This window comes from Carassius gibelio, chromosome A6 (assembly GCF_023724105.1).
Source record: "Carassius gibelio isolate Cgi1373 ecotype wild population from Czech Republic chromosome A6, carGib1.2-hapl.c, whole genome shotgun sequence".
NCBI classification, from domain to species: domain Eukaryota; kingdom Metazoa; phylum Chordata; class Actinopteri; order Cypriniformes; family Cyprinidae; genus Carassius; species Carassius gibelio.
In genome coordinates, this window is record NC_068376.1 from 29,092,785 (window position 1) to 29,111,212 (window position 18,428).

Genomic DNA, 18,428 nt, shown 5'->3' on the forward strand with positions numbered 1-18,428 from the left:
TCTAAGGAACTATAGTTTCGAGTGACTACATACAAAACTTTGTCATCAGTTCAATCCCATTTCAAAAGAAATATATGCATCTCTGAAAATTAAGTTTGTTGTATCAAAAAAAAAAAAGTTTTCATAAAATCCCAAAATCTGTCACTTCAAACTCTCATGTGGAGCAATTTATAACTATGACGGGATGCATGTTTACCTTTTGTTTCGTGGGGGAAAAATACATTTGTTGGTTAAGTTCACATTTTCTTCTCTTTTTTTCTACTAACTGACAGAGAAAGGAAAGTTTCAACAACTAAGCAAAACTCAGAAGATGCACTTTAGTTCTATAAATGCTGCTTATGAATTTCATCGTGTTGTTTTTTTTTCCCACTCCAACATCCCCTGCCTATTTCTGGAAAATAACAGTAACTTCTGGCAATATTTATAGGTAATCTTCTTCAAAAGAACAAAATATATTTCTAAACAAAACTGTGCGGTCAATATTTACAGCAAACACTTTTATTAAATATGATTATTTAAATATCATCCAATAGCTACAAAAAGCTAATCAACTATGCCATGTTTTTTTTTTTTTTTTTTGTGGGGGGGGGGTGCAGTTTCTCATCCGTTTCACTATGATTGACAAATATGCATTACTACATTTTTTTAGTTAGTTTGTTTAAAACCGTCTAACCCAAATTGATGGAAATTGTATATGCAACTCAAATACATAAATCTCTAACTTAGGTCTAAATTTAAGTGTATATACCAGGTCTTCTGAAGCCATACTATAACTCAGTGTGAGGAACTGGCTGAAATTCAAGTCATTATTCACTATTCGTTTACAAGATACACTGGAATCAACAGCATCAAACCTGTTTCTTTTATATATATCTTAAAATAATGGACCACCGAGGAGAAGTACAAACATTAAATGTCATGCAAACACATTATCCAAAGACTATTTTCTCTTTAAACTATCACCAAAAGGTCTACAACTACAAACCTCACAAAGCAAAGCAAGTGGGCGGCCCTGAAGTCCTCTCACATGCGATCCGTGTGCCCACTCTTTCTGAAGGACAGAGGCTGTGCGTGACGAAGCGCTTATTAAAAAGTGGTGAGTGAGAGAGAGATGCGTCGGCGCTCGCCAGACCACCAAACAGCAGGGGAATGGAAAGCATGACCAAGGACAGGACTCGGGTCACGACACCAAAGAAAATAGATGAGAGGAACAGAAACAGAAAAACAGAGCTGGGTGTCTGGAAACGGTTAGATGGGTTTCTGAAACCTACAGTTTTATAATGCTGTTGAACTCTAAACGTAATCATTGCTTTCAAACAGGTCCATCAGACACCATTTTTTATCTTTTCATAAAACACTAAACTTCCATGCACAAGTCTCTGCTCATCAAGCATGCATTTATTTTATTAAAAATATAATTAAAAACAGTAATATTAAAAATGACCAATTTAAATTTGAATGCATTTTGAAATGTTCTTTATTCCTGTGATGCAAAGCTGTATTTTTAGCATCATTACTCCAATCATCCTTCAGAAATCATTAAATAATAATTTGCTGCTCAGCTTTCAGAAATGATTGTTGGTGGGCAATTAATGAAGGTTCTTCTACTTGATCTACTTGATATTTTGATACATTTTGTAATTATATGACTGATAAAAACTGACGAATGAGATGAAGAGATCTTCACAGATATAATGTTACTAACTTTGTAAAAGCAGCATTTTTCAGATGTTGGACACATGCACTCGCTGTCTCTCAAACTGTGGTGAGATGTCTTAAGGGACCGCTGTTCCAGGTTGGAGACCGATAAAACAAAAAAAGTTGCAAAGGGACGTCTATTATCATCCTCTGCGGCTGCTTATCTGTCTAAAAGTGTGACTTTGGGTCAATGCAATCATTTCTGGGGGAATGGAAGTGAGCCTAAATTTAACGGCCTTTGTTTACCTTATCTCATGAGCGCGAGTAATTCTCTCACCGTCGCCACAGACCAGAATGACCCAGATGTAAAGTTTCTCTATTAATCAGTGATCCGGCCATTTTTGTAGGTTTGTCTGATGTGATTTTTACTGGCAATCAACCAAGAAAAGGACATTTGGATTTGAAAGTTCAACTAAATAATGGTCTCATTTGAGTCTGACTACATGTAAATGAACATCGTCTATGGATGGGTTGCAATGGATGATTTGATTATAAATGTCCATTAACTTAGATTCAAATAAACCTGAAGGCAGATTTCCAAACAATTAGACAACTAGTCATACAGATTACAAATGTTATATTTCTGAAATGCACACTGAATTTGGTGTAGGGTTTACGTTGAAACAATTTTCACGCAGAAACTACTACTATACATTTCACAATTTTTACAATGAAATTGTTAACAAGTTGAATTAAATGTGAAATTTGTATGTTTTGAAGATGAAAGAGTGAAATAGTATTTTATTTTTTATCGTGCACAGTTTTGGACATCTCTTTGTACCAAATATGAAACATCAAAAATGCCGTAAAAATCTTTTTCGAGAAGATATAGTATATTATTGGTTGATCAATTTGTGGATTTTTTTTTTTTCACCATTACTGAATCAACTTTTACATTTTGTTATATCCTTGTTACAATCAAATTTCCTGAGATCTGGACCCCAAATTCTAAATAATTAAATTATTTTGATCAAATTGCTTATTGAATTCATCTTCTGCAACCTATTTCAAATGGAAAATACCCCTTGATGGTTTGCTAGGTCTCTTTGACCCCTACAAAGGTCAAACCCAAACATCTTAAAACTATGTCCATTTTCACACACAAAAAGAAAGATAAATGAAAAAATAACAATGAACACATTATATAAATATGATTGCAAAGATCTTCTTTTTTTTCCACTCTCTAAGTCCATGTCATTGGAATTGATTTTTATTATTTCAGTGGAATGATCAACCGTATGATTAATATGACTATTCGTTGGAGCAAGTTTTAATTCATGAGACACTGACAGACTATGAAGTATTACACAAAACTAAAGACCAACATAAAGCAAAAAAAATAAATAAAAAACAGCTAGAACTCTAGCAACAGCATAGCAACATGCTAACAACCAAGCTAAACACCTTAGCAAACCAACACATCCACATTTGATCAAAAGCAATCATGATTCATGCTAGTTTCACTGAGTTACCCCAGTGTTTCTAGCCCAAGCAATTTTCTGTTATCTACATATTACATGAAGGGTTTTGAAATGGATGTTGCCATAGTCATCTAAGTACACTTGACAGTGTGCTTCTACTGTCATCTAGTGGCCCTACAAAGTGATTTCTATAACATGGTGAACAGCATCTGTCCACCATCATACAAGGCTGCACTGCATTGACTTTCCTCAAATGTTTTTTTATTCCTCACAGTTTTTTTGCCGTTGATATTTTTTTCTTCCTTTAACGGATGTATTTCTTACTGGAATAACACATTTGGGCAGCATCGAAGGCCTCATTATTACTTTTTTTAAACCCTGAACTATGATTTGATGAAACCGACTTTTATGACTAGTCTTGAAGAAAAGAAATTAGATGACTAATGTGTAAAACTAGTTTAAGCAGTTTATATTGCAACTAGGGATTAGGGGCGGGGCAAGCTAAATCTAGAGAGCGCTTTATTGGACAAAATGATGCCTGACTGATATTTGGATGCTAAATTGTAATATTTTTGCTTACCAAACTGTGATTTTGTTTCTTGCGTGCATTTATTAATCTAGTCAATTTGCATTACAAAGATAGTGTCAGATACAGCTGATCTGAAAGATACATGCATAGTGTGGAAGGCAACAAAACGGCTCTATTGTGGCAAAAATACAACCTGATTTTCACACTATTGTTTCTGCCTCAAAGGCTTTTCTATATTTTACAGTAACCTAAATAATTCTGAACCATGCATGCATTTGTATAACAGACCTTTTAGGCAAGCAATTATATAAAAATGCAATTATAATGAAAAAAAGTAGACAATTTGTCAAAATAGTTTATTCTATATATTCCATGAGATTTCAGTGATTTGATTTTTGATGCGGTTTACGGATACGTTTAATTAATATCAATAAAATCAACAGTAGTTTGCATTCTCAGGGTTAGCATGTGCTTGATGTAAACAAACACTCAAAATTAAACTGCATCTTGATTTTTACAAAATCATCATATTTTATAAAGATAAACTAGCAAGCATGGAGCACATAGTCATTTAGCCCATGCTTTATCTAAAATGACTTCAAGCACGTTTGTTAAAGGCACAGTCACCATGTAATGTCAAGTCCACAATGGTAATGTGTTGTTCCTTGTATTTGTTAACCCAACCTGGGCTTCTAGTCATTTCTGTCATGTAGAAGGTTCTTCAGGTATGGGTTTCTGACACTGTTCTCCTTCCCAGCCTGGGAAACACTGGCACCTAAAGCTGGCCGCGAATCCACTTGTTTCTCCTTCAGCCGTCCTGAACCTCCTGTGAGCTACATAAGACGGACCCCCAGTAACAGTCCCGTGCAGCTTAGCTCTGGGAACGATGGACCATTCGGCTGGGTCCAGATGCAGGTAGGCCGTGCCGCTCGGGTCTCTCCTGATACAACGGCCCCTGGACGAGCACACGGTCTTGCTGCACAGAAACGCAGCCTCTGTCACGTTCACAATGTAGTGGCCGAGCGTGTCATCGAGGTACTCCTGAACCGCTAGACAGGCATCCTGCAAAGAGGAGACGAGACGAGAGGTTGGAAGTTAATATTATATAAACGATAAAGAGTTTAAATATTGCACTAGTTTAATACAAATAATTTATTCATTTATTTATATTTAAATTCTAATTTAATGTCATTTATAATTTAATTGTATATTAATAGTTGGTAGAGAGCTAGAGTGCATTATGCAATAACAAGCGGTTCGGATCTAAAAAATGACTCATATGGAAACATCTACTGTAGATCATTCCACCAACTCATTCTCATGTGAATGCATGAAAGTGGGTGCACAAGCACGTATTCTTTTACTGTACTTGAAAAATATATGTTTCACTGAAATAATTGTTTAAGTTGGACTACTTAGATTATTAAAACTGAAAGAAGCAAAACAGAAATATTAGCTTAAAATAAAAGCTAATTCACAAAATGAATAAATATTATAATAGTACATAAATATTACCAAAAAAAAAAACAATGTTAAGAGAGACATTTATTATTATCAGTAAAATTTATAATTCATAATTTTTACAAAACTTTTTGCTAATTTATTTGTATCTGATAAATATTTAGATATTGAAATTGTTTAAAAAATGTATGATTACTAGACAATGGAATGAATAATTATACTAATTATAATTATCGTAATATTTTTTAATTCATATCAAGCACTAATTTGAAGCATCCACATAAGTTCATGTATTTTTGGGAAATAGACTTCCTATGATGTAACATGTCCATAGTCCAACTAAAGCTGTTTTTTAAAAAAACATTTTGTTTGCTTGTTGTTTTATAATTATTAAGCTTGACTAAATAGTACCGTATTTTCCGGACTATAAGTCGCACTTTTTTTCATAGTTTGGCAAGTCCTGCGACTTATAGTCAGGTGCAACTTATTTATCAAAATTAATTTGACATGAACCGAGAGAAATGTATCAAGAGAAATGAACCAATAGAAAATATTACCATCTACAGCCGCCAGAGGGCGCTTTATGCTGCTCTGTGCTCCTGTAGCCTACACTGAAGACAAAGAGCGCCCTGGACTGATGCGATTTATACTCAGGTGCAACTTATAGTGCGGAAAATACGGTAATTGAATGTAAATTGTATTTAAAATTAAATAATCTAAATGATCAGAGATGTATGAGTGCATTTGTGTAATAATCTAAAGCTCTCCAACCTTCGTTTGGGAGTAGTTTCCATCTCCCCACAGCACGACACCAGCAGCTCCGAGAGCCATGCTCTCACCGATGGTGTGCACCAAGTCCTCCTGAAAACACACACAAGTCACACATGGACCATTTTTATTCAATTATATATTTTAACCTTTTAATTTTGATTCATAAATATATTTTTGGAATCTCTCTCAGAACATTTTTTTTTTTTTTTTAAGCTGACGAACAATAAAAACATTGACAGCCAATCAGAATCCAGAGTTTTAAAAGCGTAAGCATTTAGAGCAGCATGTGACCAAACTAACTTTAGCACTCTCTATTCTATGTGTGTGTGTGTGTGTGTGTGTGTGTGTGTCTGTGTGTATATATATATATATATATATATATTTATTTATTTTTATTTTTTCAGTTTTAGTTATTTTTGTTCATTTAAACTAAATTAAAGTGAGAAATGTTGCCTTGGAAACTAATTAAAATTAAAAGTTACATTTGATTTTATTTTAAGGAACAACAATGTTTTTTAATGGTTTTAATTTCAGTTACAGATTTAGTTAACTATGACAGTAACCTTGGAGAGAATTAAAGAGAAGAAAGCGAACAGGCCTTTGTGCTGACCTGTGAGAGAAACTCCATGGAGTAAGTGTAGGCGATCCTGGCGTAGGGGAAGACAGATGGAGGCCGATGGGTGGTCAGTTCCCTCACCCTCATGGCCTCCAGGATCCGATGCCGGCTGTACAGCAAGATATCCTGACCGCGGCCCCGGAGCCCGAGATCCAGGTAGATATCAGGGTACAGAGCTGAGCTGATGTTCCACAGCCAGGTCAGTTTATCATTCCTCTTCATCTCCAGAGCAGGACACTCACCGGAGTATGTCTCGTTCTTCTTGTACTGATAATTATAGCAGCAGGGGAAGCCATAGAACCCCCACAGCCCTCCAGGACGCTCTCTACGCCCCAGTTTTAAAGTCTCCTCCATAAAGGCCCGAGAAGCGTTCTCAAATTCCCTCACAGCTTCATCTTCGATCTGCTTCGGATTCCAAGTAGGATGTTTGGCTTTCACTAAAGCCCTGGAGCCATTCCAGTAGATTTCCTTAGCGTCCCAGTTCCGTTCCCACAGTGGCCTCCACTTTTCCCAGTCAATGACAGCAAGCCCGTGAAATCCCAGATCTGGGATGTCAGTCATCAAGTCGCCCTCGGCCTTCCGGAGGTGCTGTTTCAGGCTGGCATTTTGAGGAACACCTCCATACACTGGTTCATGACCTCTACCATAGTAAGGATACTCGCCTAACTTATCCGAGTAGAAGATAGTGATGTTGTCACCCATGAAGGACTGGTTGCTGTTGAGCACGATGTCGAAGACGCTCAAGTCCAGTTTGACCCCAAATCGAGACATGCAGCGCTCCGTTGGCGCGTTCCATACGGAAAAAAACGGGAGATGGGTGAGAAGGGAGGATGGATGGCCGAGAACAGACACAAAACAGATGGCAAACACCACCAGAGACCACGTCCCACGTCCAAGTCTGTCCATCCCTGGAAAAGGTGACACGTTGGACCTGCAATGATGAGAACGCAGAGCGTTTAGCATCCAGCTCCACATCTGATGTCACGTGAGCCGAGCCAATTTAAATGGAAATGAAGCCGAGGAGCTACATTCTAATTTCAAAAGGTAATTTCAATGATGAGAGGCAATTTTTTTGAACAAAGGTATACTTTATCCTGAACAACTCATTACCCATAATAGTCATCCACTTCAGGAAACACAACATTAAGTGTGTGTGTGAAACAGAAGCAGGCAGAGATGAGATTGTAACTATGCAATTACTTACTTTTATGTAAATGTAAATGTAAAACTTACAAAATTAAAATTGTTAACATTATTATTTAACATTACTAACATATTGGGCATGTTACCACTGTAAAACAATGGTGTTTTGGACACTATCATAATGCCATTTTCATAATATCCTTAGAGTATCATATTAATTTCATGACATATGCGTTGATACTATTATACAGTAAATGTAATATTGTGATACAAAGTATCCTAATAAAAACAGAAGTACCAAAAAGTACACTTTTACCTCCATCTTTTTACATTAATTGTTGTACCAATGCATTTTTCAAAGTAACATAGTATTACGATCAGTTCTTTTTTGTAAGGGCAGTGTACCACAGCAACATGGCAGGCAAAAAAAAAAAAAAAAAACACCACCTTGGTATTACCATAGTACTTTTATGTTAGTGTTGGACACCATGGTAATTTTACGCAAAACTTGCAGTTAAATAGACCCATTACACTGTCAAGATCTGACATGAAAAGTTTAGATGTTTATTATTATTAAAATAATTATCGAGAAATACATTTAGTTTTTTATTTCTCGGAAGGGCTAAAAAGAGGAACTGTGACTTTATGCAAGAAAACCGACAGACACCGAGAATGTAGACAACTCACGCCGTTTACGTGATGAAATAAACGCGTTCATATAATATGAACATAAATCGTACTTACTTGACCAGTAAATCTTTTCGAACCACTCACGAAATAAAATGTTTCAACTTCACTCGTGACCCTCTCCTGTTAAAAAACAGAAGCAGAACAACTTCTCCTGTCTAACCAATGGAGGAGGGGGCGGAGTCTAAGGAGGTGCGTAAGGACGTTAGCACAGGACGCAAGAACGTACGTGGAGTTTAATATATAGATTTTTTTTCTTTTCTTTTTTTAATATGTTATTTATCACGTTTCTTACATATGCATATTTCATGTAGAACATTATGACATGAACAATGACATTATTCAACATTATTCAATTTTAGCTGATTCATCAAAACGCTTGCTTTTAAAACTCCCTTTAAAAAAAGACCACAGCAATATCATATTTTTGCACATGTTTGGTTATATATTTGACATATCATTGTAAATGCGATGCCACATCAATATGGTAATAATTTAGTGTCATGGTATTCATTTTATTATTATGTTCTTATACCATTACTATGTTTTAACTGTTCTTTCCATGTCTTGTCATTTATGGTCATGTGGGTAACAACATTTCAAGATCATGACTTTAATTATCAAAAACAAGGAAGCAATTTTAAAATCAATTCATAGTTAGAAAACATCCTTTTTACATGCAAAGGCTAAAATTAACAAACGAAGAACTGAAAATTAGATTTGTGGATAACAACATAAAACACTGAACCTGAATGCAAAGCAACTAAAGTCATTTATAGAGTGGTTAAAGATTAACAAACACACCATGTGTCACATTGCTTTGATTCTATTTGGAGTAAAAGCTCACAGAGTCCAAAGCAACAAAAATAACTTCTTGGTTTGTAAACCCTGTAATTTGGGCTGGTCCGTTTGCTGGGCAGATCCAAGGTTTGTAGTCTCATACGTTTCCTCCAGTTAGTTCTTATTTCCTCAGAAAAAACTTCCACTAACTGAGAAACACTAAATGGTTACTGGACAAAATAAATTTGAGACAAGAAATGTGAAAAGAATGGAAAAAAAATTAAAATGAACAAACAAGGTTATGAGTAAAAAAAAAAATTAATCAAACACAGAAATAATTTTGATTAAATATAAAATGATTTTTTTTGTGCATCACAATTTCAGAAAATCTATGTTACAATTGTGTTGACAATTTAAAGACGTATGCAAATGCTTCTCTCACAGTCCAGTGCTTTTTTCCACACGAATACAAGCGCTGTCACATTACTCTCATAACCATAACAATCACTGTTATAATGCTGACGGAGACGCTGAACCAAGCAAAAAATGTGCATTCAAATATGCTGATTTGGCAACATTATATTGCTCCAAGAAACAGTCAAAATAAATAGAAGATATAGTCCAAACAACAGTATATAAACAACAGGGTATAAATAACTGTCTGTTCTTTAGTAGCATCTTTCATATTTTCTTTCTTTCTTTATTTTATTTTATTGGGGGGGGGGGGGGCTTTATTTTTGGACTTGGAGAAATCTAGCATTTCATCACTTGCTCATCCATGGATCCACTGCAGTAAATGGGTACCGTCAGAATCAGAGTCCAAACAGCTGATGAAAACATTAATCACCTTTTTTTTTTGTGATGCTGGGAACCTTAAAGCACTTTCATCATATATGTTGTTTAATGTTTGTGGTGTCTGTAAAATATGGAAGATGTGAGAACTCATAACACTGCACCCCTAGTTTACCTAAGGGTACAAATAAAGTGAACTTGAACCTATTCATCTATTTCCACCTATTCAAATCATACATGTGTATTCGCTCAACTATACATTTGACACTTGCAACCTACATTGTAGTTTAAGATACAAAACTTCTTTATAGAGTCATCTCAAATCTACACTCAAACCACAGCCACTTAAAACCAAATGTCCACCGATTCAAATTGTTTTAACAGTGACTCGAGTCAAGACTTCTCCTTAATGAATCCACTCATCAGCTAGTCATACATTTTCATTAGATTTCCCAGTTGCACAATATCCTACATCTGGTTCGAATGTTGTGAGAGTAACGTGTGACAACAAACAAAAGTGCTTATTTAAACTCCAAGGAACTCGGGAGTTTCCTGTTTCTACATATAAATTTCAATTTCAAGGTCAATCACATGACTTCATGAAAGCGAAGGACCTTTTCACAACAGCATTTGGAGCGCACTGACCAGCCAAACATTTCATAAGCGAGAAAATGAGTTTTTGAGTCTCTATGGTTTGTGCTCAGGTCAGTAAATGCAGCAGCAATGGAGTGAGAAGGTACATCCATAATGCTTTCAGTGCATGTCCGTCTCCTCGCTGCTGAAGCGGGTCCTTGAAGTCACATCTCTCACCCTGATACCCACTAAAGCACTGGCACTGGAAGTCTTGGCTCATCCGCTGCTGCTCTTCCACACTCACATCTCCCTTCACGCGCAGTTCGCTCCCCTGGCCTTCTATCGTGTGTGTCTGTGGGTCAAGATGGAGATACGTGTCTGTGTCCGGATGTCTGCGCAGACAGCGTCCGTGAGAGCTGCACACGAAGCGACTGCACAGCTCAGCTGCTGTGGAAACATTGAGGAGGTAACGGCCCAGTGGACCCTGCAAGTACTGGTTTAAACTGGAACAAGTGTCCTGAATGAAAGATAAACAGATAAAGCGAGGAAATAGCATCAAGTAAAAACTGTTTTAGGTGGTTGCCAGGGCATTGCTTACATATTGCAGGCCTTTTAGTGTGTTACTATGCAGTTTCTTGGGTGTTGTGGACATATTAGTGTGTTGTGATGAAGTTTCTAGGGTGCTGTGGGTGGTTTTCAGAGCATTGCTAAGATGTTGTAGCCATTTTAGTGTGTTAGCATGCAGTTGTTAGGGTGTTGTGTGTTGCTATAAATTTATGCATTTAGCAGATGCTTTTATCCAAAGCGACTTACAGTGCATTCAGGCTAACATTTTTTACCTAATGTGTTCCCTGGGATCAAACCCACAACCTTGCGCTGCTAACGCAATGCTCTACCACTAAGATGTTGTAGCCCTTTTAGTGTGTCACTATGCATTTGTTAGGGTGTTGTAGGCACTTTAGTATGTAACTATGTCGCTGCTAAGGTGTTCAGGTTTTTTTAAAGTGTCTGACATGAAATAATAGTTAAAAAAAATATTTTTTGGTTGTTGTTATAAATATACTTTTTTCAGACCTTATTTATAGGGTCAAAAAATAAGACGAAGTTTTGATAGCTTGTAAAGTCACTTGTTGAGATTGATATAACAGTATAGCAGATACTTACAAAAAATGCATGTAAATATAAGCTGTCACTTAAGTAAGATGATATATAAATGCTTAGTTTTATGAACAAAGCTCTGTGGTTTTAAAATATATATCGCAGTTCAATACAATGATCAGATGCCTCATGATCACTTACATTTGTCAGGTATTTGGTAGGGGAGGAACTCAAGTGCAGACAGGGAATCACAAAACAAAGAGTTTATTAATACAAAAAGGGGAAAACAAAACCCACGAGGGGGAAAACAGGACTAGGGCAAATACAGCAATACTAAATAAGACTGACTCGACAAGATAAACAAAGACTCAAAACAGGAGAACACTGACTACAACTAACACTCACGGTTATACAGGGACTTCAGAGGAACAATCACAAGTGTGGAACACATCTGAGAAACACAGTTGAGGTACAATCACAGGTACAATCACAATGACAATGAACCGACGCAAGACAGAGCACACTAGGAGATCTAAATAGGGGTACTAATCAAGACACGACAGGTGTTACAGATAGGACAATCAAGACACGACTAGGTTAACAAGGGGGGCGGGGCAAGGGAACGAGACAACACAAGCACATGGCCCAAAGACAAGGCCATGTGCTTGTACACAAAACATGGGTCTGTCATGATCCTGCCTCAAGACTAGGAAAAATCAAGGACACGAGGGCAGAATCATGACAACATTTTAACATGATTTTATAGAAAATTATGTATTAAATCACTAAGATGCTTCAGTCCAGTAAATGTTCATCTTGAAATATTACCAAAAACATTCTTACATTTAGTTTCTAAAAATCAGTCAATATTTAAAAGCAAACAGACACATGAATTATGAGCTGAAGGTGGACATTTGTACAACTAAACTAAAAACCTGCTACAAAAAGTATAATCTATGAATCAGATGAATGTAGCAGATTGTGAAAATCAGGTTATTCAGCAAAGTTTAATGCAGCAAATATGATACTGTGTCATATATGATACAGTAAGCTTTATAGGGTTAACGTGATCAATAGAAGCACCACTAGCAAAATAATAATAATTATAAACACTAGCATCAATTAAAACCTATTAACAAGCACTATTTCTGATTTAAATCAGATATAATGTGATGTATGAGTGCTTACATTGCTGCCGGCATAAGCAGCATCACCGAAGAGAATGACACCAGCTGCTCCCAGAGCCACACTTTCTCCAATGGTGGACACCAAATCCATCTGAACAGACACAAATAAACAAATCAGTGACTAGTTCCTGAATCTTATTTTTTTTTTTTTACAAATAAGCGTTCATTTATCTCATTTTGAAAGCTATGTGTTAAGGTCGCAGATATTGAATGGGGGCAGTTTTGTTACAACAACTTAAACAGTGGAAATAAAATCAGCTGGTGTGGTGTGGTGTGGTGGGTGGTGGCACTGAATGTGTGACCAGCACCCTTCCTGGTCTCCTGCACACACACACAAACACACACACAAACAGAGACAAAGAGCAGATATGAAGGTTGTGCAGGAAAAGTTTTGTGATTAACCACCCAAAGGCCATATACACAATACACTCGCTTTAATCTTCACTAAAATTGCAGAGCCCACCGTCAGGATGGTTGAATAATGTTATGAATGGATTTCTGAATGAATCAGATAGTTAAATCTGGGACAAAGAAAAGTATTTAAATAGAAAAGACAAAAGCATGCAGTTCACCTTTAAGTCCTATAACCTTAAAATCTTCATGAATATATCTCGTTTTGAATATGATTTTGTTTTGTTTTTTGCTGGGCAACCTTTGTCATCCACAACACTCAATCTGTGTCTTTTGATAGTTTTAAATGTGCTTTCACAGAAATTATCCCAAAACTGTGGTAAAATGTTGTTCCCATGAACTTTTACACACTGTTAGAACAAAAATAGATCCGCCTACATTTAAATATATTTAACTACTAAATGTAAATATTTTCAATATAATAATATCTATAGGTTTTAAAATAATAATAATAATAACCATAAAAGTAATACATTTAAATTAGTTAAATAAATGTTTTTATAAATGTAAAAATTACTAAATGATTAGTTTATTTGCGAATTGATTCAGATTGTTGAAGACCATAGCCTAAAGCTCTTTAAAGAGTAATTTAAAAATACAATTCCATCCTACACATAGTAATAGAAAACTAGTAGCCAATAAGCTGAAATATAGTTTTTTGTCACTGCAGATCAAGCTCATTTTTCACAAACTCACCTCTGTCAGCAGCTCCAGCTCATTGGCATAGGTAGGGCGGCTGTAGACAAAAACAGGACGTGCCAATCCCTCTCCCACCGATGCCAATCTCATTCCCTCCTTCACCCGGCTTCGGACAAACTGGCGACCGGAGGATGTCGAACGCAACACCGAGCTCATATACACGGATGGAAACAGGGCCGTGCTTTCAGTCCACAGCCACTTCAGCTGGTCGTTCCTGGCCACCTCCGCATCCGGGCAGCGTCCCGTGTAGTTCTCCAGACTGTTGCGGTAGTCGTGGTTGTAGCAGTCAGGAAAGAGGTAGAAGCCCCAAAGCTGGTTAGGACGCAAGCTTTTGGCTAGCCGCAACGTCTCTAACATGAATTTACGGCAGGACATCTCGAACTCCTGCTGAGCTACTTTGTAAATCTGGGTTGAAGTCCAGCCCGGGTTTTTCTGGGCCACTAAGCGCTGCGACTGGTTCTTGTAAATGTCTTTGGCATCCGAATTCCGTTTCCAAATTGGACGCCATTCCTCCCAGTCGATCACGGCCAGGCCTCGCGCCGATTGGTCATGAATGTACTTTGCGATCCCCTCCGGCATCGTCTCTCTGTGGTGCGTGAGGCTGGCGATCTGTGGTAGTCCACCATTGACAGCCACACCTTCATGAAAGTGCGGATAAAGGCCCAGGTGCTCTTTGTAGAATATGGTGAGGTTCTGCTCGGCAAAGCCTTTATTCGGAGATGCCACGATCTGAAATTGATCGAGCTGGAAGTGGACCTTGTGCCGAAGACTGCAGTCTTCTGTTGGGGCATTCCAGACCAGAACCACAGGCTTCTGAGGGTAAAGAGGCCATCTGGTGGGCTTCAGATCATCAGCAAGAGCGAGATGATCCAGAGCCAGTGGAACCAACAACCAGATTCTCCAACGAAACTGGATCCAGTAAGCCATGACTTCAGTCACTCACAACACAGGCATTCAGTTCTGCTGGAACAAAAAGCCACAAAATTCGTTATAATGCATTATGATCATAATTATGATACCTGATTTATTCAAAAAGGAAACAATGTGGCACAAATCTTTCATGAAGGGAACATTATCCAGTTGACATTCTTCATAGTGCAACAATCAGGAAAACAAAATAACTTTTTAATGAAATATCTCACCTTTGATAATTAATAAATCAAAGATATTTTGACTTGGAGGGGAGTTTTTATTCGAAATAATATATTTGGTTATTATTATATAATTACATAACAAATATCCCAGTGTTACAGTTATTCCCCAATTATTGAATTAATATTATATTTAAATATTTTTAATTTAATTATAAAATTAAATAAATATTTAATTGTAAAAATACATAATATTATTTTATTATGCAAATAAATATTTGCAAGGAAGACTAATAATCTGTTAAATGCTACTTTTATGTAACATCGTTTCAAGCAACATTTTTACACAATTGTACAATTCATAGAAAGACACATGATGGTATTCCAGTTTAAGACAGCATGACCTCATTCTAATGACTTTATTAGACATTGATCTTACTGACCCAAGGACAGAAAAACTGGAATTAAATTAAGAGAAAATTAAAAGTTTTGTTAAAATACAGTCAAGATTTTTAATCTGCAATCAAAAGTCAGAGATCTCAATAACTCAACACATTTTCCATATCTAATTTTCTGATCCACGCTATCCACATAAATCGTAAAACTCCCTATTCTTACTTTGTTGACATTTATGTCTATTTTTTTAAATGTTCTACGGAACTGTATTATGATGTTTAATTAAAACGTATCTGAGAATTAAAGATCCAAGCAATAAAATGTAGCACCATGATACTGAAATTCATGTATAGCGGTATTTACATACTACGTTACTTCAAAGAGCATCGTGGTCGTCCCATGGTACATTCACCAATATGAGCGTAAAAAGTGTTTAAAACAATTAAACATCAGCCTGTTCACATCATTCACAGAGCACCTAAAGAACTTTTTATGGAAACAACTCACCTTTGACATTAAAAACAGTAATTTCCAGATAAATACTTCCATCCTATCGTTGCGATGTAAATCATTGCTGTTACCACGTTCTCTGTTGCCTCCTAAAGAGAGACTTTGGCGAGTTTTCCTCCTTTCATAAAGACTCGAAGCCAGGCGGAGTGATGTCTGATCTGTCGATCATCTCACATTCTTAATCTGAGACGCTTTTATCTTTGCGGCAGAGAAACAACTTCAAAGCGCCGCTTTCATAAGTTTCATTGATTCGGTGCAGGGGGCGTGGTTTTATTACCAGCTCAATGGGGGCGTGTCTTCCTTTATGCAAATAAGTATAACGTGTTCACTGCGGGTCCAAAAAATATCATACATGCACGTTTTTTATTCAAATCTAAATATTAAACACTATACAATTATGTATATATTAACAAAACTGCAAAAGAACTACAAAAATAATAAAAAAATAAATAAATAAAAGAAAGAAAGATAGTAGTAACATGGTTATGCTACAATATATTTTTGACATTTATTTGATTCTTAAAAACTAACACACACACACACACACACACATATATATATATATATATATATATATATATATATATATATATATATATATATATATATATAAAAAGACCCAATTTACCAAAAATACGTGGTGTTTTGTACATAATTTTAATAAATATGTTTCATTTATTTTATTAGAATACATTTTTTTTTTTTTACATTTCTTTATTTTTATTTCAATTCCTCTTCCATCATATCACTGTAATATGAATGTGAGGTTTAATTAAATTTAAATATTTCGCCATATTAGGTAGCCTATTAGCTTTGGTCTATGAAACTGTTTAAGCAATAATATCTGTAATAGTAATGTAATATGTTATAATAATATGGATACATTGAAACTCTTCTGACATTTGAGGATGCTAATAATGGACATGAAATCAAAGGAGCATCAGGTGGCTTTCAAGTGGTTCCTTTCTGACAATGACCTGTAGAGATCCGGTTCCACCGTTTCGGCATATTCTGCTGACTCCTGTGTCGCCTCCGTCAGTCTATGTGTATGTTCATGTAAAAGAGAGGTCAACTTCCTTCCTCTCGCCTTTTCCTTTTCTCCCCAATCTTGGGGTTTTACATCACCATTTCTTCCAACTAGGCAGCGCCAGGAAGCTTTAACAATATGAGAGGAACTGGACACACACACACCCATCACGACTGCCTCCCGAAAATGGCAAACTCACATCCTTGAGTGCTAGGAGAGATCAGAGACGGATCAGAGGTGATCCCCTGCTTTATCACTCTATCTCTACCCCTATAAGACACCATAGTAAAGGTCAAAGGTCAACCGGAAGCTTTATTTGTAGAAAATTCTTAGGTAAGATCTTCAAATAACAGGCAAAAACTGAGGAATAGCTCTATCATGTACCAAGGATGTCAAACATGTCTCTTATATAATGAACACATAAATACATACTATGTATGTCTTCTTCTAGTTGTAATAATTTTGAACTTTTTGAAAATATTTGTAAATATGCACACAAGCAGGGTGAGTTGACGATAAAAGCATTGTAATTATTTGGGTGATCTGTTCCTTTAACAGTACTTTCACACATGCACTGAGGGCCTGTAACCTTCACATGTCTCATCAAGTATTCTCTCATAAACCCTCCAAGCATTTATTCTCGCTTATCAGTGTCAGTGATTGTGTGCAGACATGCCATCCTGTAACAGCTTCCTGTATTTCATTCATGTGGGTGGGACAAACATTCCTGGTGAAGTCTTTTACATCGGGACAGATGCACGTTTCTAATGAAACATATAGCTTTGAGGGCCTGGCCGGCTCTGACAGTGCATCTATCGCATGTCGATGGAGATCAAGCCACTATACGGGAGTGAAAGCCTCCCAGAGGTGAACTACAGTGAAAGAGAGGAAGTATTGAAAACAGCTTAACTTCTGACATTTCACCATGTTCCACGCCCAGATCTCAGTTACCAGGAAACCGACAGCCAAAATAAACTAATTATGGGAGAAGAACTGCGTTTTCAATTCAAGACAAAGAGAAAAAGTGTCCTGAAGAAGTAATTTTTTTTTTTTTTACCAATTTATTAAATATTTTAAAAATCAGTTTCTATCGGATCTATCTATAACTACATTTTGTTGACCCAATAGTGAAATTACGATAATTGTTTTAATCTCAAGGACAAAAACGAATAAATAGCATATAGATTCTATACTATTAAATGAATGAATAATAAATGTAAATTAATAATAATTATTATGAATGTCCATAATTTAGTTTTAATTAAAAACTAAATGCTAAAAACCTGTGTATTGTCAGGGTAGCAACTAAAACCACACACACAAAAAAAAGTTTACTTGAAAATAAATAATAACAAAAATAAAACTTATTTCAGTTTCAACATTTCTCATTTTGTTTAGTGCAAGTTGGTTTACTATATATACATTAAAGACACTAATACAAATGACAAAAACACATAAAATGAAAGTGGAAACAGAAAATATACAAATAAAATATAAATAAAAATATAATCAAAAACTGTGTTCACAACATTCTAATG

At 36.1% G+C, this 18,428-nt stretch overlaps 2 protein-coding genes across 3 annotated transcripts; both read right to left on the bottom strand.

Moving 5' to 3' along the window:
- Positions 1-3,989: 3,989 nt before the first annotated feature.
- On the bottom strand, positions 3,990-8,550 carry hyal1 (hyaluronidase 1). Its single transcript, XM_052600292.1, has 4 exons — positions 8,384-8,550; positions 6,491-7,427; positions 5,881-5,970; positions 3,990-4,710 (listed from the first exon to the last, which is right to left on the bottom strand). Exons 2-4 carry the CDS (start codon positions 7,400-7,402, stop codon positions 4,354-4,356), a joined length of 1,359 nt encoding a protein of 452 aa, XP_052456252.1. The 5' UTR covers positions 7,403-7,427; positions 8,384-8,550; the 3' UTR covers positions 3,990-4,353.
- A 198-nt stretch (positions 8,551-8,748) lies between these two features.
- Positions 8,749-16,111, bottom strand: LOC128015997 (hyaluronidase-2). Of its 2 annotated transcripts, none has more exons than XM_052600290.1 (4): positions 15,861-16,111; positions 13,864-14,826; positions 12,758-12,847; positions 8,749-10,988 (listed from the first exon to the last, which is right to left on the bottom strand). In XM_052600290.1, exons 2-4 carry the CDS (start codon positions 14,791-14,793, stop codon positions 10,599-10,601), a joined length of 1,410 nt encoding a protein of 469 aa, XP_052456250.1. In that variant the 5' UTR covers positions 14,794-14,826; positions 15,861-16,111; the 3' UTR covers positions 8,749-10,598. The 2 variants fall into 2 exon arrangements, with proteins under 2 accessions (XP_052456250.1, XP_052456251.1); XM_052600291.1 differs by having other exon boundaries at positions 13,864-14,829.
- Between the last annotated feature and the right edge of the window lie 2,317 nt (positions 16,112-18,428).